The following is a 24,877-nucleotide window of genomic DNA, read 5'->3' as shown; positions in this document are numbered from 1 at the left end:
ACCTACAGCAGACTGAGTGAGAATGAGGTGGTAGAGTCTTGGGGTGGGGTGGTGTACCACTTCATACTGCATTTTTGCAGTGGCAATCACATTTTTGAATGCTCTCATATATGGAAAATCTGCTACTACAAGAAACGGGTTCTAGACCAGTTTGTTCCTTTCCTATGGCCTTTTACTTGCAGGGAGGTTTTTATTATTTTGATGTGGAGAGGCACTCGAAACTAATACCTCAACTTTTATTCTCCAATTGTACAAAGTATTCTTACCACCCCAGACAAGAACATCCTTCAGGCAGTGTGCTCTCCATGTGGGAGTGGACTGTGCCACTTTGCCCCCTTCACTGAAGATGTTGATGTTAGCCCCACCTGCTCTCCTTGTATGTTTGTCAGCAGAAACACTGAATGGGGAGGAAGCTTCTTCCTATGATTAGAACCTCAGTGTTGCTTCTGCTGACAGCTGCTGAACGTGAGGAAGGCAGGGCTAGAGCTAGCATATGCACAGACTGGGGCTAAGTGGCATACTCGTGACCCCTCAAGCTGCTGCTTTCTGTGGAGAGCAAATGTCTGGAGAAAGTTTCAGTTTGACTTTAATTATACCATTACCTTGGTGTGCTCATTTTGTTTTGTAAATAACACCACAATAGGTGCTAGGAGGTGGGCACAATCTGGGATTGTGGCAGGGTGTAGTTGAAGTATGGCGGGTGAGTGGGGAAGGATGTGGTTTAAAGAAGAATTTGCTTTCTTCCTGTTCTGGTCAAGAATTGTACACTAGCATATAGAAACCCCAAAGGAAAGATTTAAGGGCCCTCACGTTCATATAAAGTGCCTTCAACCTATCTTTAACTTTCAGAAGAGTAGCACACTATTTGATTTGACGAATGTATGACTTGGTGCCTACATGCACGTACAAATGCCCAGAGATAGATTTTTAGGAATGAACACTTTCAAAAAGGAAGCCTAATGACACTTTGTGTTGTTTCCCTCCCCCCCCCCCCCGTCAGATTAAAGAAGCTTCTCGAACAGGAAAAGATCTATCAAGCCCGCAAGGAAAAAGAACATGCAAAAAGGCTCAATAAGTTAAGAGAGGAATTAGTCAAGCTCAAGTCATTTGCACTCATGCTGGTGGATGAGAGACAGATGCACATTGAGCAACTTGATCAGCAAACCCAGAAAATACAGGATCTAACTCAGAAATTGAAAGAAGAAGAAGAAAAGCTTAAAATTTTAAGCTCCAAGACAAAAGAGGATGGGCAGAAGCTGATAAAGTTAGAGGCAGAACTTGAACACAAAACATCTTCATTTTCTCAAGAGCATGAGGAGATGACTGCTAAATTGGTTAGTCAAGAGTCGCACAGCAGACAACTTAGGCTTAAGCTGGTTGGTTTAACCCGTAGAATTGAGGAGCTGGAAGAAACCAACAAAAATCTTCAGAAGACTGAAGAAGAACTTCAGGATCTGAGAGACAAAATAGCCAAAGGGGAATGTGGGAACTCCAGCTTGATGGCTGAGGTGGAAAACCTCCGCAAGCGTGTGCTTGAAATGGAAGGGAAAGATGAGGAGATCACCAAAACAGAATCTCAGTGTAAAGAGCTGAAAAAGAAACTACAGGAAGAGGAGCACCATAGCAAGGAACTGAAACTTGAAGTGGAGAAACTGCAGAAAAGAATGTCAGAACTGGAGCGGCTGGAAGAGGCCTTTAACAAAAGCAAAACTGAGTGCACCCAACTGCACTTGAATCTGGAGAAAGAAAAAAATTTAACCAAAGATTTGATCAATGAGTTGGAAGTGGTGAAGACACGAATGAAAGACCTCGAATCTTCAGAAAGTAAGTTGGAAAAGGCAGAGTTAATCTTAAAAGATGACCTCACGAAGCTGAAGTCCTTTACTGTCATGCTCGTGGATGAACGAAAAAACATGGTGGATAAGATAAAGCAGGAAGAGAGGAAAGTTGAAAGCTTGAATAAGAATTTTAAGGTGGAGCAAGGCAAAGTTATGGAGGTGACTGAAAAGCTAATAGATGAAAGTAAAAAGCTTCTGAAGTTGAAATCAGAAATGGAGGAAAAGGTGTCCAGTTTAATGAAGGAAAGGGATGAGTTAATTGGAAAGTTGAAGAGTGAAGAGGAAAAATCTTCTGAGCTGACCTGTACTGTGGATTTGTTAAAGAAAAGAATTGATGGCATAGAGGAGGTGGAAAGAGAAATAGCCAGAGGTCGTGTTAGAAAAGGGCAGGCACTTTCTGGGCAGGATGATAACAAGATTAAAGAGCTAACGGTTGAAATTGAGAGACTGAAAAAGCGCCTCAAGCAACTAGAGGTGGTTGAAGGAGACTTGATGAAGACAGAGGATGAGTATGATCAACTGGAGCAAAAGTTTAGGACTGAGCAAGACAAAGCTAACTTCCTTTCTCAGCAGCTGGAAGAAATGAAGCTCCAGATCGCCAAAAATAAGGCAATAGAGAAGGGTGAGGCAGTGAGTCAAGAGGCAGAGCTGAGGCAAAGGTTTCGGCTGGAAGAAGCAAAAAGCAGAGACTTGAAAGCAGAAGTTCAGGCTCTCAAGGAGAAGATTCATGAGTTGATGAACAAAGAAGATCAGCTTTCTCAGCTCCAAGTGGATTACTCTGTCCTCCAGCAAAGGTTTCTAGAAGAAGAAAATAAAAATAAAAGCATGGGGCAGGAGGTACTGAACTTAACAAAAGAGGTTGAACTGTCTAAGCGCTACAGTCGTGTCCTAAGACCCAGCATGAATGGTAGAAGAATGGTAGATGTACCTGTTACATCCACTGGAGTACAAACAGATGCAGTAAGCAGTGAAATAGCAGAAGAAGAAACCCCTGCTGTTTTCATAAGGAAGTCCTTCCAGGAGGAGAATCACATCATGAGCAATCTTCGACAGGTGGGACTCAGAAAGCCTTCAGAGAGGTCATCTGTGCTAGACAGATATCCTCCTGCAGCAAATGAGCTCACGATGAGGAAGTCCTGGATTCCATGGATGAAAAAAAGGGAGAATGGTTCTCCAGGAACTCAAGACAAAGGAGCCCGACTACATACCAGTCCAGAATGCCCAGGAGAGGTGGTCCTTTCTCCAAAGCAGGGGCAGCCACTTCATATTCGGGTCACTCCAGACCACGAGAACAGTACAGCTACTCTGGAGATTACAAGTCCGACATCTGAAGAATTCTTCTCCAGTACTACTGTTTTCCCCACCTTGGGAAATCAGAAGCCACGGATCACCATCATTCCCTCTCCTAACATTAAGCCCCAGAAAGGAAAAGGTGGTGAGTGTCCAGTAGGCCCAGAGCGAGCTATGTCGCCAGTTACTATAACCACTTTCTCCAGAGAGAAATCTCCTGAGAGCCCTAAATCTCCATTCATGGAAAGACCTGTGTCTCCAATTCAGATCATGACAGTGTCTACCTCTGCAGCACCAGCAGATATCACAGTGTCCCCAGAATCGCAAGACATGACCATGGGAAGGGCTGTGTTCAAAGTCACGCCAGAAAAGCAAACTGTCCCGACTCCAGTCCGGAAGTACAATGCCAATGCAAACATCATTACAACAGAGGACAACAAAATTCACATCCACTTAGGCTCTCAGTTTAAGCGCTCTCCTGGGGCCGCTCAGGATGGAGCAAGTCCTGTGATAACTGTCAGACCTAGGAATGTGGCCGCAGAAAAGGAGGTCATGACTGGGACCGTCCTGCGTTCCCCCAGGAATAACGTGTCCTCAAGGCCCGGAGCAAGCAAAGTGACAAGTACCATTACCATAACTCCAGTTACTACGTCATCCACTCGAGGAACACAATCACTGGTAAGCAGGATAGAATTGTATGGGTGCATACATACAATTCTTCAATAAGAGTGCATGCTTCTTTGCTTGGGGCAGGGGAGAATTATATTGAGAATCCATCTTGTCAATGGGTAGAGAATCATACTTTGGATCTGGGAGATCTGGGTTCAAATCCAGTTAGAGACTCACTGTGTCTGCTTGGCCAAACGGTTGTCTCTCACCCCAAAATGCACCTTGTAAAAGTGTGTTACTACTGTGTTATTGCCTATTGCTTAGGACACTCACCTTTGCATATTGTACACTTAACCGGGTACTAACGAACAAAATACACACATCTCTCAGCAAGACGTTAGGGCTATAAAGGAAGCCAGAGGGCATTACAGGCATTGCTCCTTGCAGTTAGCAGAACCAGCTTTTTCCCTTGCTTTCTTCTCATTGGGTATAGTGAAATTGCTGAGGAAAAAACATAGCTTTCACTGATGCCAACCAAAGCTAGGAAGCCTAGACAGAAGGAGGTTACCAAGGGGGCCTCTCTCCCAATGATCTCTCACATCCAAAGGGTTCCACTTAAAGCCAAACAGCAGCAAAACCGGAGTGCTGGTAAGTGTGACACTCCTTCCCAAGTGAACTTAGATCAGGCAGTAAAACCTATTTAAAAGGTTGACAGATTAAAGTGGGGGTATGGCAAAAGACAGAGGATAAAAGATATTGATCAGTGAACCAAAGGAGAAGAAAGGGACAAGTGGGCAGTAAAGGTTTACACAGAGGTGTAAAACTTGGCTTACGTCCCTTTTAAAAGGGGCTAGAGTTCATCTTTTCTCAGTTGTTTTAAATGGACATGTGCCATATTTTATTCACATGCATCATTCACATGACAGGAGACGTGTGCAGTTTGTTGGTGGATGTCCATACCTCTGTAAAGTCAGAATTTGTGCATGCTGTTTAAACGTGTGTAAATTATGTTGCATTCACTGCGGTTTATCTCAAGTTATTAAATTAATAGCTTGTAATTTGTAATTTGGGGGTTGTTGACAAATAACTCATCAAGCTGTAAAACTAACTGTTCCTGGACTGGACCACTTTACAGTGGATGTGTTGAATTACTTCCCCAACTACTTCCATTCTAGTGGGTTAGTACAGTGGTGTAGCCTGGTAGATTGTGGGTTCTAGAGACACCTCCCCCTTCCCTCCTTGAATTGCCTCACTAGATGTCAACCTTTTCAAGGTCAGAAGAAGTTTCTAGAACAAATAGGACTAGATGTCTTGACTTCCAACAAGATTTCTGTGTCACCAACTTGGCAATTTCTGCCATTGCCTATTTAACATCTAATATATAGTGTTCATAGTTTCTTTGGTAGTGTTAGTTCCATTTCTATCCCACTCTTCTTCTGAAGTTCATTTTATGCACACAATAATCCTGTGAGGAGGTTAGGCTGAAAGACTGTGACAGGCCCAAAGACACTCTGTGAACTTCATGGGAATCTGAACCCAGGTTTCTTCAATCTTAGTCCTATACTCTGACCACTGCATAATGGTGATCCTCATCGTATACATTTGCTTGCTTCTAATGGTACTCTAATGCCCTCCCCACCAATGTGGCTTGTCTTATCTGCATCATTTTTTTTAATTCTACCTTCCTCCAGGGAGCTCTGGGGTGGCATCTTAGTGCCACAGACCTCCTCTTACTCATTGCCTTTCATAGGATCCATGCTTTCAATAATTGTTCCAGACTAACAAATGTTCATCTTCCAACAGAGGCTAAAGCTTCACATCTTCTGAAGGAGCAGGCTCTAGTCCATCAAAGTTTATGCCTCCAATAAACCAATTAGTCTTTCATGTGCTGCAAGGTCTCTCTTGTTCTTGGTGGAATTAAATTCTACAAATGGTGATGGGCAGGATGCAGATCAGGATCTGCTGGTAGATATCAGAGTGATTTGTGGTCGAACTGCAAGAATTTCTGACTACCAGTTTTTTTTAAGATAGCATAACAAAGCTTCCCCCTTTCTTTCTAAGCAGAGTCCTGAAGCAGAAAACTTTTTTTTTTCCCTGAGGGAGGGGAGAAGTGGATTTTTAGTGGGGAACGACTGTAAGGTCAGTTCCAGTACTGAAAACAAACTACTGAGCTAAGAATGTGCTCACAGTTACCTTCTCCTTTCATGATAAATGTACTGTATGTCCATCCCAATCTGTTTTGTACTTAGGATCTGCTTGGTGAAGCTCAAGGTTCTAGGGGAAAAAACCCAAGCTGATCTTGCAGGCCTCTAGTCAGCCCATAGCTGCCTTAGGACCTGTCATGGTTCATTATTCATTCTGAGTGTCTTTATTCATTTTTGTACCGTACATAGAAATTTGTATCCTGCCTTCTGCTATAAATATCACCCAAGGCAGCTCTCAAAACCATAATAAAAGCCATGATGCAACAAAAAACAACTGAAAGTGGTTAATAGCAATCAGTAAAAGATACTTTGAACAGCAGGAGTCAAAAGCAGTGATGAGTGATAATTCATAGAGGTGGCTTCCTTCAAACTAAGAATTTTCCAGCTTGGAACAGAAAATCTATTACAGTATTCTCTTGCAACAGGGAAATGGAACCAGATGACTGACCTTTATGAGGTGGTATAAAGCCACCTTTGCATATTAAAATGGAATAATGGAGAGAGATGCACGTAAGATTGCATAAAGCAACCAGCTAGCCCTTTTACCAAGTCTCATCTGTTGCCCCGAAAATCGTATCCACATGTTTTAATGTGAGTCATAGATATATTCTAACAGATGTAGGCAATTGCTTATCCTTCTCAACTTAAAATGTGTCAACAAGGTTGCAAACCATCTGTTGAGGTAGGGGTGTGCTATGGAAATTTAGAAAATAGCTGCTTTCTTCAGCTTGCAATCCTGATGAGTGTAAGTGATATATACTCTATTTTAGCACATATTTGTGCTATGAAGTGTTTTATCAGTCATTCCTTTTCCCCAGGGAATTCTGGGAATTGTAGTTCTAAGGAAGAGGAGTAGGAGATCACTTGGAAAATGCTCAATGCCTCACTAAGCTGCAGTTCTCAGAATCCTTTGGGCACAGTATGTCAAAGTAGTATAAAATTGAAACTAGTTTGTAGTGTAGCTCAGATCCAAATGAATAGAAGAACTCAATTCTTGCAGGATTTGAGGTAGCTTTCCTAAAATATATTCCTTGAGAATAATCACACATACCTTTAATGGCTACCTGTGAGAAGCTGATGTAAATCCATGATGCCTGTTGCAAGGTGATGGGACGTAGACACCCACCTCTGCTCCTATCAAATGACCTTGGTTTCCTTGCCTCAGAGTCTTGATGGTTTTAAAGCAGAAAATTGCAGGGTGCTACTGCTGTCCACACCACCTTATCACACGTTTTCTCCCTCCCACAATGTTTCCTGACATGAAACCGTGAAGGCTGCGCTTCTCCAAGCTTGAGGGGAGAGGGCCCACACACTGATCAGTAACACTGTGGTAGGCCTCAATCATGGCAACTATAAACACCAGAATGTGGGAAAACTTCAGACTTGGATTGCAGGCACGAGAGCATTCCAGCATACAATTGCCAACAGAAAGGGAAAAAATGAAATCCCTGTGTACATTTACATTTAGCCAAGCTTGCTCCCTGACATGCTTGCACCCATCTGCCTCAGGTTTAGTTTTCTGTATGTGCAGGAATGTTTTATGTATCCATTTGTGCAATTTCCTCACTCCAGTGGCATTCTGGTAGTAAAGCCCAGGAACATTACTGCATGATCTGTTGTTGAGACGAGGCCTGGGAGCCCAGCACTTAAGTTCACCAGCAGTGCATAGGATTGGGTGCCATTTACGTTAGTAGCTTGTTAATTCTCTAAAGAGCTGGAACCCAGAGTAAATAATTAACATGCTACTGAAACTTAAGAGATGCCTGAGATTCCAGCTGCTTCACTTAATTGCTATATGTTTACTTGCACTATGGAAAGATTTCAGGAAGTACAGGATGTTGATCAGTTTGGCAGCATGTTATGTTGACATTTTTTCAGTAGTGATAGAAAGCACTTGCCTTGCTAACCAGATGAAGTTTCTTGAAGTCTGCTTCTTTCGACGTGGAAAAGCAAATAACAGACTGTCCTTTTGAAGTTACTGTAAACGCTTGTTCTGGCTGTTGAAAAATCTTTTGAGCTGGCATTCAGATGTTCCAGTTGTGATGATCTTTCTCTTCTCCTTTGGGAAAGAAATATGGTTTCTGCAGTGCTTAAACTTGTAGACGTATTTCTTTAAAAGTCTTAAGTTACCTGTGCAAAAGTGATGGTGAAACCAGAATGACACTGGTCCGTTCCGCATAAGAGGGTTGCCTAATATTTAAAGCAGTCTAGTGCATTTTTGCTGGCTGCTTATGACATTGCTTTAGTTTTAAATATACTAAAGGAGAAACAGCAACCACCCTTGATTTAAAGAAGGTGTTGTAGATGAAACAAGTTACTTTACAAAAACTCTGTCTTGATTACATTGATGTTCTTCTTTGCCTTGCAGACAGGACATGATGGGTCATCCCAGAGACCTACACCCACCCGAATCCCTGTGTCTAAAGGTATGAAAGCCGGGAAGCCAGTAGTGACAGCCCCAGGAGCAGGAAATCAGAGCAAATTCGAGCCTCGTGCTGAGACTCAGTCCATGAAAATAGAACTGAAGAAGTCTTCAGCCAATAGCTCTTCCTCCCTTGGTGGGGGGAAGGGCTGAGGGCAGTGGCTATAAGGGGGTATGTTCTGCGGGTTTTGCTGCTACCATGGAAATAAGCCCCCTGTCTGTCTGGTGGTTTGTGTTTGCCCATGCTAATAGAGTGTGCCAAAGCTGTTGCTTCTACTAATATGTGCATGTCTTGCCCTATTGAATGTAATAATTTCTTCTTTCCCCCCCTCTTTGTTATGTTGAGATCTCACTAAAAATAGACAGGCATTCTTCAACTATTTCTAAAATGGGGCTGCTATTTAAATAATTCCATTAAGCAGTGGCAACCAAGCTGAGAGTTTGCTAGAGTAGTAGTAGTAGTGGGGTTAGGGGAGGGAATGATCATTGAATTGTAACTTATTTTAGGAATTGCACTGTTCTACTTCGGATTTCTAAGACAGAAATTGGCAGGATGGAAATATCTCTTGCAGATACTCTTTGTACCAGAGACTATGTTCTGGAAAACATTTTCTTTCAGTTCAAATTGGACCTAATTGAGGGTTCACTAAAACAACATCTCAGTTATGTCAGGGAGAAATGAATCTAGCTCCATAGTGTGCAATCAAAATTAAATCATGATTTGTAGTTTTTGGTCAGTGAAAAGTAGTATTATGTTATTTTGAATGCTAGGTGTAATGGAGTGGCAACAAGATACAGATATTTTGTTGTCTTGTGTGCTCCCTGAGGCCAGGGTCTAGGAGAAGGGGGTAAAGGGAGTAATTTGTACCTGGGCCCAGGGTCGGAAAGGGAGCCCAGGAGCCAAAGGAGGGTGCCCAGAAATTTTCCGGGGTATTACATTTTTCAATGTCACCCAGACTCACTGTCCACACTGAATGCTAGGGGCACATGGCGGCAACCACTGCCACAAGCCATACACACCATACTCAGGAATGCATACATTCTTTAACAGTGTCACATCTGGGAGGAAACTGGCCTGCCACAATAGGTCTTTGGCTTATGGATCCACTTACTTTAAAGGAGTGGACAGGAGCTCAGCGACAAAGCTGCAGGATTGTAGCTGCTGCAGAAATCAGTTTTGGTGTACACAGGACACTTTCCATTCTAGTGTGAGCCTAAATACAATTATACTAATCTCCTGCAATGATTTTCTATATTTGAAAGATTTTAGAGAGACTTAGGAGTGTGTTTGATTTTCCATATTACTGTATCTAGCTGCCAGTGCCAGGCAGGCACGTAAACCTAAGCTCTGCATCAGGGCCTGGGAGAGGGGGGTAAAGGGGGTAATTTATACCTGGGCCCAAGGTCAGAAAGGGGGCCCAGGAACCATAGGAGGGGGCCCAGAAATTTTATGGGATATTATATTTTCCTATCTCATCCAGACTTACTGCCCATGTGGGGAGCGGGGGCATTACTGTGGGCACATGGCGGCGACTACTGCCAGGAGGCCATACACAGCAGGCCCAGGAATGCATATATTCCTTAACAATGTCACATCTGGGAGGAAACCGACCTGCTACAGAAGCCCTTTGGCTTGTGGATCTACTAACCATGATGGAGTGTATAGGAACTCATCGACACAGCTGATGGACTGCAGCTACTGCAGATGTCAGTTTTGGTGTACACGGGACACTTTCCATTCTAGTGTGAGCCTAGTGTGTACAACAATACTAATTTCCTGCAATAATTTTCTCTATTTGAAAATTTTTAGAGAGACTTAGGAGTGTCTTTGCCGGTTTTCCATATTTCTGTATCTAGCTGCCAACACCGGGCTGGCATGTAAACCTGAGCTCTGCATTGGGCAGACTGGTAGATCTGGGCTCCAAAGACTATTGTGGCTGTTGCCACTTTCACCCTGCCTGCTTTGCCCCCTTTCTGTCCACTATCCATTGCCACCCTCCACTCTGTTTCACTCCCTCTCTCTTTGGGAAGGGGCCCAAAAGAAGCTTTGTACCCCCTGATAAAATTCCTCTCAGAGGCCCTGCTCTGCATTGGGAAGAGTGGTAGACCTGGGCTCCAAAGGCTATTCCAACTGTTACCACTTTCCACTTGCCTGTTCTGCCCCCATTCCGCCCACCCTCATTGCCACTCCCACTTTGTTTCACCCCCTCCCGCTCTGGAAAGGGGCCCAAAAGAAACTTTGTACCCCCTGATAAAATTCCTCTCAGAGGCCCTGCCTGAGGCATCTGGTGGGGCACTGTGAGATACAGGAAGCTGGAAGCAGCTTTGGCCTGATTCAGCAGGGCTCTTCTCATGTTCTGCTGGCAGAATTTGCATAGAGACAGGTGTGACAGAGGCTGGTGAATACAGTGTATTCTGGATATGTGTGTTCCTCATGATTGTACATGTATCTGTCACAGAGGCCTGAGTTTAGTGATATAATCAACTAGATTTTTGTGTGTTTTTGCTTGTTCTGGAGTCCTTGAAGTGCCTTGCTTGTACGTATTTTTGAAAGCATGTTTAAGAGTGGAAATGTGTGCACATACATTTGACTGTTATCGTGACTGTGTTTGTCAAATCGCAACCATTGTGAGCATTCCACTGAAGGGAGTTCCACAGAAGTAAACTTCAGGAACTCAAGCTCCTTCAGCGCTTTGTCTGAAGTGAGACAGTACAAAATCTTTACCAGAGTGTGCCAGACATAACTGTTAAAATTCATCAATGCATTCCCTTGGGGCGCAATCCTAACTGACTTTCCAGCACTGACATAGCTGTGCCAATGTGGTGTGCACTGCATCCTGCAGTGGGGAGGCAGTCTATGGGGCCTCCTCAAGGTAAGGGCATGTTTGTCACCTTACTTGGGGCTGCACTGCGGCTAGGTCAGTGCTGGAAAGTTGGTTAGGATTTTGCCCTTAGTTTACCAACTTGGAAAGAAAGGAAGATAATCCACAGCAAAAATAAGAATCAACATATATAACCAGTGACAATTCGAAATGAAGTGAAAGCTAAAGCAGAGGGAACAAATTTGCTCATTAAGAAATTGTAATGGGACTCTGTGTAGCAAAGAGATTACTAAACTACTTTATGAAGTTTATAATAGTTTGAGGAAAGTGTCTGTAAAAGAAAGTCAGCCAAGTATGAATAGTTGCAGGTGATATGTGACTGAAGGAATGTATGGAAATGTAGGTGAAATGTAGCCTTCATTTGCCATTCTGTTAAAAGTACCAATAAGTATCTGGAGCAGTGGCTCCCAAACTGATAAGTCATGACCCACCAGGGGAAATGGAAAAGGGCTGGAAAGGGGCCAGAAATTGGCAGCAGCACAATCAAGACGATGGTGCTGCTGCCAGTTTGGGGAGGGTTTTTCCAACTTACCAGGGGGTTGTTATAGCTCTCCAGAGGGTCTGGGGAGCCCGCAACCCCCTCTGTAGCCCTCCCTGAGGCTTCAAAGTCCTGTAAAAAAAGGGGAAAAAACATTTCCTGTTTTCATTGCAAAACCAGAAATGTTCTTTCTTTTTCCCCCCACAACTTTGAAGCTTTGGGAAGGGCTGCAGAGGGGGTTGCAGGCTTCCCAAAGTCCAAGTAGAACATTGGGAACCACTGATTTAGATTGCAGTGAGCAAGGTCTCATCTGCACTGGTGTACTGACATGTTCTTTAGTCCTCTTCAGATGTTTACTGTATAGGAGAATGCACTACAGTTCTTGGGGAGAGATCCTTCCTTTGATTGATTGAGGGTACAATCCTAATCCCTTATGATTAAATCCCTAATCCCACATTGACATAAGGGCAATGGAGCTCTGAGGTAAGGGAACAAACACTCCCTTACTTTGAGGAGGCTTCGTGAGTGACACCCAACTGCAGGATACAGCACATGTCCCATTGGCACCGCTATGTCAGTGCTGGAAAGCACTGATATAAGGGGTTAGGACTGCGCCCTGATTGATTGATTGAAGATTTCTATGCCACCTTTCCTCTTAAAAGCTAAGATGCCCAAGACAGCATCCTTAATTACACAGGGAATATCTCTCCCTGGGTACAGTGTTCATTGCTTCAGGCAAATGCTGTATGTGTGATGGAAAATGAGAGTTTGGCAGCATGTTGGTGGGAGACCATTGCCATGGGATGAGTCTTGCCAGAGTATTCTCTCTGCCCCCCTCCACAGTCTCCTATATGCTGAACATAACATCTACACAGGGCTATTGATATTTCAGATTCTAGAGGAGTAGCCATGCTTGTTACAGCCATAACAACCAAGGATCCTGTGTGGCACCTTAAAGACTAACATGTATTGCAGCATAAGCTTCTGTGTTCTATGCTTGCTTTATCAGGTGCATCCCACAAAAGTTTACACCACAGTTCCTGTATTAATCTTTGAGGTGCCACTCAGGAGACTCTATTGATATTTTGGTTTGACTCACGATCAGTCAACTTAGGCTGCAATCCTGTGCACACCTTCTTGGGAGTAAGTGCCATTGAACACAATGGCACTTACTTCTGAGTAGACATGTACAGGATTGTGCTATATTAATATTTAAAATAACTGCTACTATCCCATTAGGTTTAGCTGAAAATTGTGGATAAGATTTCTGAAGACAGTCCCACATTGATTTTCTAATACCATACTAACCATATAGCTAAGATGTGTATGTATTATTTTCTGGAGTCATTAGGGTCCTGTATATGCCCCAGGTTTCATTTTGGCAGTGAGCAATAATTAAATATTTCTAGGTATTTCAGAGTTGCCTTTAGCTAAGTTTTTAAAAATGTTCCAAGTTTAATTTGTTCTGTATTGCTGATGTTCTTTGCTTTAGAATAGAAAATATTTAAGAGTCCAAGTTAACATGGATTGGTATAGACTGAAGTTGTCTTGAACTAAATTTGTAGAACAAGCTAGAATGAGCATGTTCTTTCTACTGAAACCATTAAGCTGGTACCACATTTATTTATTATAGTTAAAAAGTTATACTGTATTGTGCACTTCCCTCCCATAAGAGAGGCACTCAAAGCCTTGTAATGTTATTAAAGGGGAGGTTGATCCTATTGCTCCATAGAAAGAATAGGCTGTACACAGTGTGGCATCAGAGACTGGCCAGGTACAGCCTGGCTGAGGGCCCACGCCAGAGTGCCCACATGGCCAGAACAGATCCCTGAATCTTTAGTATAGATGGCATATGTGTTGCCCAGTGCACCACTGGAAGTAGATAGGGGAACTAAGGGGTGCCTGGGGCAGGATTTTGCCCCAGGGCCCCCAGCACTTTGATGCCTGAACTCAATTCTCAAGAGTACTTTGAGGGACAATTAACATTGTGCTATGACAAAATCAGGCAAGTTATAGTAACCTTTTCTCCAACCATGTTGCATGTAATAACTCTCATTTATCACACTTAGGCCCAATTCCTAACCAACTTTCCAGCACGGGCATAGCAATGCCAATTGGGAATGTTCTTTATCCTGCAGTTGGGTGGCACACCTCAAAGTAAGGGAATGTTTGTTCTCTTACCTCAGAGTTGCATTGCCCTTATATCGGTGCTGGAAAGTGGGTTAGGATTATGCCCTTAGTTCCCTTCTAGTTCATGGGAATATCCACCTCCAGTATGTTCACTTTCTCACACTTGCAAAATACTGCTAGCTTCACCCTGCTTGTCACTTTCCTTTTGCTCCATTTCTGCTAAGCCTGTGACAGAAGTGTCTGCAGCAGCTGCTACCTCTTTCCAGCCAAACCAGCTAATGCTTCCATACAGAAATGAGTCTGGAGAACTGCGCTTCATGCCTGGGATCTCTTAATACAACTTGTAACATGAGTGGCAGTTGTGTTGTACATGCGGTTTGTGCAATCTTTTTCCATTCAAAAAAGCACTTCTCTTTCCACTGTGCTGTCCCCAGTTCTGGGTCACACTAGAGCTGACTCTTACATATATGACTAGTAAAATATCCCTTCTTATGAGGGGTGAAGTGTATATAGCTTATACAAAGGGGAGAGTAGCAAGATGGGTTGAATGATGGCAGGCGTTCACTTGTTTTGGAAAAAGGAAAGGAGTATACCAGGAGACTGTTGTGTCAAAGCAAAGCCCACCTTCTGTCCCGGGCACAGAATGTCCTGACTTCAGTGAAGGGGTCCCATAGGGGCTGTAATAGAGGAGGAATTGTGCATTGCTCTCCTCTGCAAAATGATAGTAACTAAGGGCGCAATCCTAACCCCTTATGTCACTGCTTTCCAGAACTGACATAAGGGCAGTGCAGCTCTGAGGTAAGGGAACAAACATTCCCTTACTTTGAGGAGGCCTCCGTGAGTGACACCCAACTGCAGGATGCAGCACACGTCCCATTGGTACCGCTATGCCAGTGCTGGAAAGCACTGACATAAGGGGTTAGGATTGTGCCCTAAGCCTGTTCCCAGCACTTGGTAAACCTTAAAGCACTTGGTCCATTGAGAGTGAAGTCTCCTCCAACCTTTGTGTCCTGTGTTGGGTTCTGTTTTCTTGGTTACACTGTGGTAGAATTATTGGTAACTGTGTTTTTTTTTACAGAGAAATCATGATTTCTAGAGTACTCTGATAGTGCCTTGTTTAGTACATAGGCTATTTAATGCTGGGAAGATTGGAAACCATTTTACTTGTGACCTTACTGGCCGCTTCTGATTTGCTGTGCAATTCCATAGAACCTATAGAGGTGCTATGTGACTAAGAGAGGGATGTCCCGCTCCCATTTTTTTTGAAGAGAAATGATTGCCTTTTATTTAGAAAAAGATCATCCTACATTCGAAACAGCTGTTTTTCGAGCATGCAATGCAGGACTACTGTATGCAAAAACAAAACATATCCTTTGTCTCTGCTTGTGGAGTTAGGTTATTTGAGCTGGCCCTCATGCTCAAGAGTCATCTGAGCATGTCAAAAACCAGACTGCTTAGAAATGGAAACCTGTGCACCATTCATGTATGTGATTACAAGTTCCATAAGTTCTTATGACTTTTCTGTTGCTGCATTAGCTGTTCACAGCTGTTCACAGAGCGCACAGTATAATAAGGCTGGGCTCGTAGGACTGCCATCGGTGATGGACTACATGCAGTGCTTATCTGCTTAGGTACCCTCTCAAGATTAACACAAGTTCAAAGCCACTTTGATTACAATGCAAGGGTATTATACTTACATTGTAAAATAATGCAAGTTAACAACCTCCCTTGTTTTAACTGGCTGATGGCAGAGGTTACTGCAGTGAAGATGGCTTTAAAGACTCCTTCAATGCTTCTATTGCACATTGACTGCTGATGTTGCTGGGCTTGATTCAAACTGTGGTGCGCTGGCAGTGAGATCATCTTTTGGGGCTTATTTTCATTTAGGGTTATATTTTTCTTTCCCAGATCAGTGTAATTCTCTTAATCTTAAGTGAGTTTTCATAAGAGCTTGAGCGAATATTTTGCTATTATAAAGGTTGACTTCATTTTAAAACTATCTTACTACTTGCTCTGTGTTCCGCTTTGGGGATTTTTATAGCGGGGGAAAATGTCATGGCTGAATATTTTGTTTGGAAGTTAACAACCAGGAGTGCAAAGCTAGGCAGAAGTGGATTCTGATTTAATTTTACTTGTATTCTGGAAGATGCAAAAAGTATTCTGTTGAGGCTCCAATAGGACAAGGTTTTTAAAAGTTGTTCAATAGTGAAAGTGGTAGACCATGATGTTCTGTCAAAGGGGCCCTGCAAAGCATATCTCCTTGGATGTATGCAATAAAGAGTAATTCACATTGTAAAAGGGATCTTAATTAAAAGTATTCTACTGGTGATCATTCTCAGGATTCATATAAACGTTTTGGTGTGAGCATTAGAGCTGATGACATTATGTGGCTGCAAAAGAACTCATGTGCCGAATGTGCAATACTGCATCAAGTTTGAAGGGTAAATTTGGATGTAAATCATAGAGTTTTCCCTTCAGAATACTTAGAAATAGGCTCCATTTTCTTAACTTAATATTGTTCAATATTTAAAACACTGTTATATTTAAAACAGTGCAGAAGATGTAATACATTGCAGGAATTATACATATTTTCAGTTTTATAAGATATGACATAAATACTGAACATCAAAAGAAGAGTGTGATGTATTTTAATATCTAATTCAAGGCAGCCAGTTCTGAACAAATTGGTTGCACTGCCATCTACCTTTGTTTTCACTAATGTAAGCAGTTTGTTTCATTGTAACTGAATACATTTTTTCTTCCCATTCTGACATAATAGGTATTATCAGTAATACTAGGGTCTAAATACTAGGGCAGGTGTTCATAGACTTTTTACAATGACAGATCCCTAATTGATTACCCAGTATGTCTTCATACCTCCATCACCATACTGTCTAAATCAGCTATTTTCAATCTTTTTCATCTCATGGCACACTGACAAGGCACTAAAATTGTCAAGGAACACTATCAGGTTTTTGACAATTGACAAGGCACACCATGCTACCAGTGGGGGGCTCACATCCCCCATTGGCCCTACTAATAAATGACTTTCCTCCAAATTCCTGTGGCACACCATTGAACCACTCTGGGCACACTAGTGTGCCATGGCACAGTGGTTGAAAATCGCTGGTCTAAATAATCATCCTCACCAGTTCTATTAGATACCGTTATGACTTCAAAAGATGTCAATAGTTTGGTTTTACTTTACATATGAAAAGCTAAGAACACAATGCCTCAATCATATTGATAATGATAATAGTTAATAATCTAATCTAACAACATTTTTTAAAATTGTCGTATACCTCCAAGATTCCCAACCCTCCCCCAATGGGTATGGATACCCTTGATAAAGAATCCCTGTACTAGAGTAATAGGATCTAATTCTACCACTTAGAATTCTTTCTCTAACTTCAGTACAGTGCTTCCTAGCACTATCTCATAACCACTACGCATGGGTGGGGGGAAGATTCACTTTTTCTTACGTTTCCATCAGTATTTCTATACTCAGTATGTATATTTTTCTGGAGTGGTATACCACCTGTTCATCATTTGCAACAGTTTTCATGTACATTGGAATGTATTTAGAAGTTACTTGCATATCTCCAGAGATATTCCTACTGTAAATCTCAAAGTTTACAAATAACCCAAAACTCTGACCAGATGTCAGAGGAATTTTATGGATTTTAGGAGAAAAAATGATTCTCCCTTTGGGGATAAAAATGGTTGATACCCTCTCTCTGGTTAAAAACTGCCGTTGATACCTCTATCTCCATTTCAAATTTACCTCTAGTGGGCTCTCTGTATTCCCAGGCTTAGCATCTGCCGATTTGAGTATTGGCGAATGCCAACCCTCAGCCGGAGGGCCTCAGAGAACCAGTCAGAAATGACTTTCAGTTGTATCAGTTGTACCTGGCCTACTAAGGAGGCCAGAAGGCACCTCATGACTTCTGGAGGGCAACCCCCTGGTAAGTAATGCGGTGCCGTGCCATGCCACTCACTGCGAATTTCATTATCCATGGAATTTGGTATCTGTATTGGGTCCTAGAGTGGATCCCCCATGGATACTGAAGGCCCACTGTAGTAAGTTTGTAGTTGCAAGTACTCAAACTGTGGTAGGTAAACCACATTTAGTCCTATCCTTATCTCTTCCAGAAAGCTGAACTAGTTTGCTTCAAACAAATGTATATATCTAAACGTGTGTTTCCTTCCAGATTTCAAAAGCACTTAACTTTCTCTTCTACTGAAATTTAAAATTATAGATCACTACTGCTATTTAAATATTGAGGTACTTTATATGCCCCAGATTTTAAGCAGGTTCTTACAGAATTGAATCTTCGAAATAATCATTCTATTCCTTTTTCATGACTATAATAATGCTTGTAGGTTTATTGTACAGTAGCTCTATTCTGTGCTTATACCATCATGTTGCTTTGTTCAAATAAAATAACAATTTAATACTGTTGAGTGAGTAGCATCCAGAACTTTTGCTGAGTGAGGTCCTTGAAGGGACTGTCAACAGTAGAGCACTGCTCTGCAAAAGATCTGCATGCTGCCTAATTAAATTGGAGTAATACCATCATGGAGTGATGCCACTTTTCTATCTGTATTTTAAGCTTCCAAATTCATATTTTTAAGCATATTCTTGTTCTTTGTTGCTTATATTCCTAGATGTGGGCTATAAATGAACAGCTAAAGCTATAAGACATCTACCCTTATCCACCTGTTAGGTTGTCTTTGATATGGACACTAATATTTTTTGTTTTTTTCTACTGTATAAATTTAATGTTTATATTATGTTTATAACTAAATTTTTAATATCCATTTAATGCCAGTTATCTTTCCATAATCATATAATTCTTCTATTGAACTCATTGGATCTGTCAAAAATAATTGCAGTATCATCTGCCTAGACATAACTCTTATATTCTTGCTATTTTATTGTAATCCCTTTTATTGTTGTTTGTTTCTAGTACAAATAATAGAGCTGCTGGTAGCCACTCTTGCTTAGATTAAGAATGTAGTGAAAAGCTAGTACCTTCAGTCAAATCAAAGTATTTGAGAGATCACCATGAACTTGGATGTTAGCAATTGGATCAAGATATATTGCTTTTGTCTCAGAGTTATATCCAAGTTTCAAAGCTTTCTGAAAATAAAAATAACAACTCAATGTTGTTGAAACCTCCATTAATTTCAATGGACTATACTGTACTATATTTCCAAGTTACCTGTACTAGAGAATTGACCTTTCGCTTTTTAAAGCTGAGTTAAAGTACTGCCACCTACTGGTAATCTTACGATCCAGGTATTTAATTTTTTTTTTAATGTTGTCACATTAGGATTCCTTTTTATTCACTCTGATTTAGTGAATGCATGTATTATGCTCATGCACGTGAGTAGCCCATAAGAGGGGAAAAAAAGGACATGAGCTGAATAATGCTTCAAGTGGCCACACTTGCCAGTTCCAAAATTAGTTTTAGGAATTCTCCAAGTGAAATGAGACAGAGCACATTGATGATGAGAGTCTACTCATTACATTATTATTATTATTATTATTATTATTATTATTATTATTATTATTATTTATTATTATTATTATACTGCCCTTCCTCCAAAGAGCTCAGGGCGGTGTACGCAGCTGCTTTCCTCCTTTTGTCCTCACAACAACCCTGTGAGGTAGGTGAGGCTGAGAGAGAGTGACTAGTCCAAGGTCACCCAGGAAGCTTCCCATTACAGTTAATAGTGCTTACTCCCAGGTAAATGTGGATAGGATTTCAGCCTGACAGAGCTCTACATTGCCAGCCATGATACAATTAGAAAATAGCATAGGGAATATCAGCTTGTCATCTTCAAAATGTGTTTAAGGCTATACAACCCTTTGGCAGCTTACAACCTGATGTGCCTCTTTGAATATTTTAAATCAGAAACATTCCCCTGCAGAAGGGCTGCATAACCCCAAACTTTGTTGGGATTTTGCTTGTTTCTATTTAGAGCAGTGAATTTCTGGCATGCCCATCATTATAGTCTGGGATTCAAAGAGCCTACAGGTTCTTACCTGAAGTTTCATATGAGGAGACTGGACTTCACCTTCTAAATATATACAATGAATATATTCAGATTAGAAGCTTTAAAAATTGGTATAAGGATGGAAATTTTAAGATACAGAGAACCAAGTTAGTTTGAAAATAAGATTTGAGAAAGACAAAAAAAATCAACTATATAGTAGCATTATAAAACCATTATTTGTGTGCCCAAAGTTGGGAAAATGTAGGGTTGTGTTCAAACAGGCATGAGAAGAAAGATGCTAAAAGAAGGGGTCTCTTCCACATCCCACATCAGCCCCTTGTGCTCCCTCAAAGCTGCACCTATGGTCAGAGACCTTCAGGGACAAGATGGTATGTGGCATGTGGTAAGAGGAAGGGGCAATCCACTGAAGTTTGACAGAGGCACCTTACATCAACAGGAGGTTCCATTTCTACAAGGTACCTCTGTCGGATCGCCATCCCTGTAACCCCCTGCCATACCCTCTGAGTCCCCTGACTCCCAAGGGTGCAGGGGACTGCAGTGATGAAATACATATGGAAAAGTTCTCTTCCATGCGCTTTCTTCTGCTTGCGCTTTTTTGGATTCAGTCTTAAGTATGGTAATGCCAACTACATTATGGAACTCTGCTCAGGAAGACTTCAACTCTTACTTCCTGCTCAGTTTTAAAATAAAGCTATGTAAACATTATTTACTGAATGGTATTGTACCCCAAGATAGAAAAAAATAAGAACTGTTGGAATTCTTTAAAGGAAAATAAGGACATGATGCAGTTCACTGAATGCAGTTCCGATGTGTGGAACATCCCAACAGAGCCACATGCACAGTTTTCCTGCTGCATGTGCAGGTAGCATAAAGAGATCATGGGAACAATGGAATAGCTTTCTGTGCTCCCCACTCTTCTTCTTTACATAGCTTTTCCTCTTTACTCAGGACAATTTGCTCATGAGCACAAATAACTTGCATCCAATAGGGGCTGGCTGAAGATATGAGAGATTTGCACAGATTTCTCATTCACTTTAAAGGCCCCCCCGACAGTGGGGTGTGCACATAGTCAATGGAAAGGAAGCTTCACTGTTTTGCATGTGAATATTCTGGATTGGGTCATCCACTTTCAAGAAAATCGCATTTGATGTAGTCTTTACATAGGAATGGAATGTGCTCAGTTTATATTTTGGGTTCTAATCTTGATATGGCTAGTTTGCCCTACCTTACTTGTCTCAAGTGGCACTTGAAGTTTATTTAACACAGCCCAAAACTACTGATGGGATTAAAGAATTAGCGGTATGGGTCCTCACAGGCTTTTATGTATTTCTGTGGTAACAGCCATTGCTTTGCTATGTTTCTTCTTCCCTTAGAGAGCATCATCATTCATCAGTTACGCATGAACTCCAGATGAGATGCCCTGCCAAACCCGTACTATGCCACGTGGTTGGATAACTGAAACTCCATCACTGTGATCTTCTGTGCTACTGATCACTTATAGAAGTATTTTATTGCTTCCTTTGGAATCTGAGTTTTTTGTGCAGATTTTAATTTTTTTTAAAAGGTAATATGTTTGACATTTTGAAATGACATGGGGAAAAAAAAACCACGTCTCTTGTGCCAATTGAATTTTACTCCAATTTTGCAAAGGCTTTGAATCAATTGGCAAATGTTTGAATTTTGTTTTTGATTTGTTTGGTGTTTCCTACATAATTTATTTTTCTATTTCATGTTGTAATGCAGATTTGTCTTTTGCCAAACCTTCTGACTTCTTTTTGTCTGTGGCACATTCATTTGTAGAATACACTGTCAAAATGACAAAATGCCAGTTTGTATTTTTTTGTATTGAAGATTATAAAGATGTTGTCGTGACCTCCATAATGGCACCTTTTAGAGAAAACTTACTGCAAAATTTTCTAGCCATAACCTGACTGTGAGACTAATTGCCCTGAAGACTGCTATGTGGGGAGTATTATAGTTCTTTGCACTGCGCTGTGGTTTAACATAAAACTGAATACCAACAAACCAAAGCCTTGGAACTGTATTAGATTTAAGAATTTTTTTTAAATGGTGTAAACTGATTTCTATTAAGTCATATAATATGTGCTTTTACATATGCCTGTACCAAAAAGGTTCCTTTTTATCGCACTGTAACAAATAAATTTTCACAAGTGTGCAACAGTAATATGGTGTACAAATTGTCCTACTAGCGTTAAACTGCTGTTAACACTGGTGCTTAGTTTAGAGCCACTTCACACAGGATGAGGATTGCAACTTTACACTTGCCTGATTGTAAGCAAATGCTGATTTTTGTTGTGAGGTTAATAGCTGATCCTATGCTATGTTTGGCATTTGGAAGCTCTTTGATTCTCATTGGGTTTAGGCACACCAAATCCACATAGGATCAGCTAACTGCTTGTTTTGCTGTGATGTATTCTGAGTTTGCTGCATACTAGAAACGAATGTGGGATCAGGAAAACCCAACCTTAGTTTCCAGAATATGGATTTCAGATCCAAAACAAACTGCAGTTTTGATGTTAGCAGCACACAAGCCTCCTAAGGTGCAGCCAAGTTGCTTCTGCATACGAATGACAGCCCAATCCTATCTGCAGCTTATGGTGACAGATCTCACAATCTGCCACCATAAATCCCAGGCCTACGGCAGAAAAGATGCTCCTCCAGTCACCAGTGCAAATGACTGGAGGCCACACATAGGCCACACTGGCCTACAGAACCCCACCTCTGTTGCCATAAAGTCAGCAGTGAAGGTGGTTTGGGGGCAGGATCATGGTGGGGAGTGGGTTGGGGAGGAAGAGGATATTGGTGGCAGCCACACATGCCAAGATTTCCCCCCTTTCTGGCCTGAACCCACCTTCATTCTCTCCTCAGACTTCAGCCAAAGAGCATGTGTAGGTCTAAGGAGACCCACTGGAGGAAAAGTGACCTATGGAAGTGGTAAGTAAAAACGTTTACTTGCCTCTCCTGGGCTGTCTGGTCACCCCGTCCCCATAGCATGCGCTGTTGATGATGCTGTGGGCTGTTGAAGGATAGGTTTGGACCTTGAGTTTTCTGCCTGTTTTGCCCTCTTGTTTCTGTCCTTCCTCCAGCATTACAAGTGACTCCTAGTGGTCCCCCAGCCCTTAAACGTTTTTGGTGTATATATGGGGAGTGTGGAATGCAAGGAAAACTGTGGATGGGGAGCTCCTGTGCATGCGCAGGTCCCATATACAGTATGTGCACCTTTAGTCAATGCATACTGAAATTACACTGGTAATTTCTATATTATGTGCTCATGTCACATGTGTCCAAGTGGGACACATTGGAAACTAGATTTGGACTTCCTTTGAACTGGAGAGTTACAGTGTCTTTGTAATATTTGCTTTACTTGCAAATGTGCATATTTGAGCACAGGATGGAATTGGTAGCAACATCAGTGACATGTGGCTTCTAAGCAACATGTGCAGTTGCTAGCTGCCAAGTTCTTTTCTTTGTTTCCATTACTGTCTCTGCCAGATCAAATCCTAGCTCTCTCCACTTCCCCAGAATCTTTCAACATGTGCTATCTTAGTAAATAAGACAAACTCAGAGGAAGGTATCTCCATCAGAGGCACTCAAGAAGAAAATCCATGAATTAGAATCTCCATCAGAGGTTAAATGCATCAGAGATAAAATGCAGTCTCTACATTCTTAAACTGTGTTAGCCATGTGAGGACATTTATAACAGTGGACTCTGTTCATGGTTACACAACATCCAGGAGTGTGCCAGAAAGCCCTACCCTGATTGTACTCTCGAGCTCCACCCCAATCTGCCTCTTAAGACAAATGCTATCCCCAGATAAGATGGGGATGAAGCTATGGAGTGTGATGGGGATGGGACTTACTGGTGCACTCCTGGACACTCTGTGGTGTAACTGTGGTGAGTGGCCATAGTTAAAAACATCTACAGAGGGTTAGTGTTCCTGCACTTTCAGTTATTTGGGGATGCTGTAAGTTTTTCAATAGTATATAGCTACGGGAAAAATAATTGATGGGTAATTATTAACCTTTATGTAGCAGCAGTAATAGGCTATGTATTGTGCAAAACACTGAAGACTTGTAATTTAGGTGGTCTTGCAGACAGAAAAACTCGGCACAGGTAAGGTGCCTGGAGCCTATACATCTAGTATTCACATCAAGCAAAACAAATTAAGGGGACATGTCCCTTCATGTGCTGATCATTGATAGCCCATATGACCTAGCAGGATGAGTGCAGTTGGTGCAGTCCAAATCCATCATCAAGCCTTCTCACTGGTGGGAGGTGGATGTTGCCTCAGGATCAAATTAGACCTGTCATGAGAGATCTGTGATTGGAATTCCCAATATATTTTCCAAAGAGTATTCCAAGAATTTGGAATATTTTCCAAATTGGAATTCCCAAATATATTTTCCAATATATTTCCAAAGCTCCATGATGGAGCCCTGATTTTGATTGGGGCCAGAGCACATGAAAGGGTGTTTTAATTTTTCATGCCTGTGCCAATACCACATCTCAAGTCATCCCCATATGCATTTCTATCTGGCTAACAGCAGCTTTGGGGATCTGAATCCAAATTACATCATGTCAAGTGTAGTAGAGGAAATGGAGGTACATGAGAGGAATAGGAAGGGTTTTTGATAAAGGGCAGCATAAACTGTAGGTAGCATAGACTAGAATCTATGAGGACAGCATGGGAAACACTGGGGGGGTGAAAGTTTGTGGTGAAGATTTTTTGTTTATTAAGATTTTTTAAATGGATTGTTATGAGCAAATGGGGTTGTTATGAGCAAACATGTGATGCAGGGGAGGCTGTTCCAGGCATGGAATACAGCATGATCAAAATTGTGAAGGCAGGTGTGGATGGTGGGTGGGGAGACAGAAGAGAATCTAGCAGCCTGGAGTATTTAGGGAAGTGAAATAAGTTTTGTTTATTTATTTATATATAGTATTTTTATCCCACCTTTCTCCCCTACCAAGTATATTC

The 24,877-nt window shown here is 41.7% G+C and overlaps 1 protein-coding gene across 4 annotated transcripts in view; it reads left to right on the top strand.

Annotated features, from left to right (window-relative positions):
• The window catches only part of FILIP1 (filamin A interacting protein 1), a 129,301-nt gene extending 107,239 nt beyond the window's left edge, over positions 1 to 22,062 (top strand). For 3 of the 4 annotated variants that reach the window (XM_066612443.1, XM_066612444.1, XM_066612446.1), the window contains 3 exons: positions 1,001 to 3,806; positions 8,310 to 8,535; positions 21,251 to 22,062. In XM_066612443.1, coding sequence (XP_066468540.1) covers positions 1,001 to 3,806; positions 8,310 to 8,516 — 3,013 coding nt within the window. In that variant the 3' untranslated portion in view covers positions 8,517 to 8,535; positions 21,251 to 22,062. The remainder of the gene's footprint in view (positions 1 to 1,000; positions 3,807 to 8,309; positions 8,536 to 21,250) is intronic. The other variant, XM_066612445.1, reaches the window with a different exon arrangement.
• Positions 22,063 to 24,877: the final 2,815 nt, after the last annotated feature.

The sequence above is a fragment of the Tiliqua scincoides genome, chromosome 1 (genome assembly GCF_035046505.1).
Source record: "Tiliqua scincoides isolate rTilSci1 chromosome 1, rTilSci1.hap2, whole genome shotgun sequence".
NCBI lineage: Eukaryota > Metazoa > Chordata > Lepidosauria > Squamata > Scincidae > Tiliqua > Tiliqua scincoides.
Note: the sequence above shows the minus strand (reverse complement) of the source record. Positions and strands in the feature narration are given on the sequence as shown.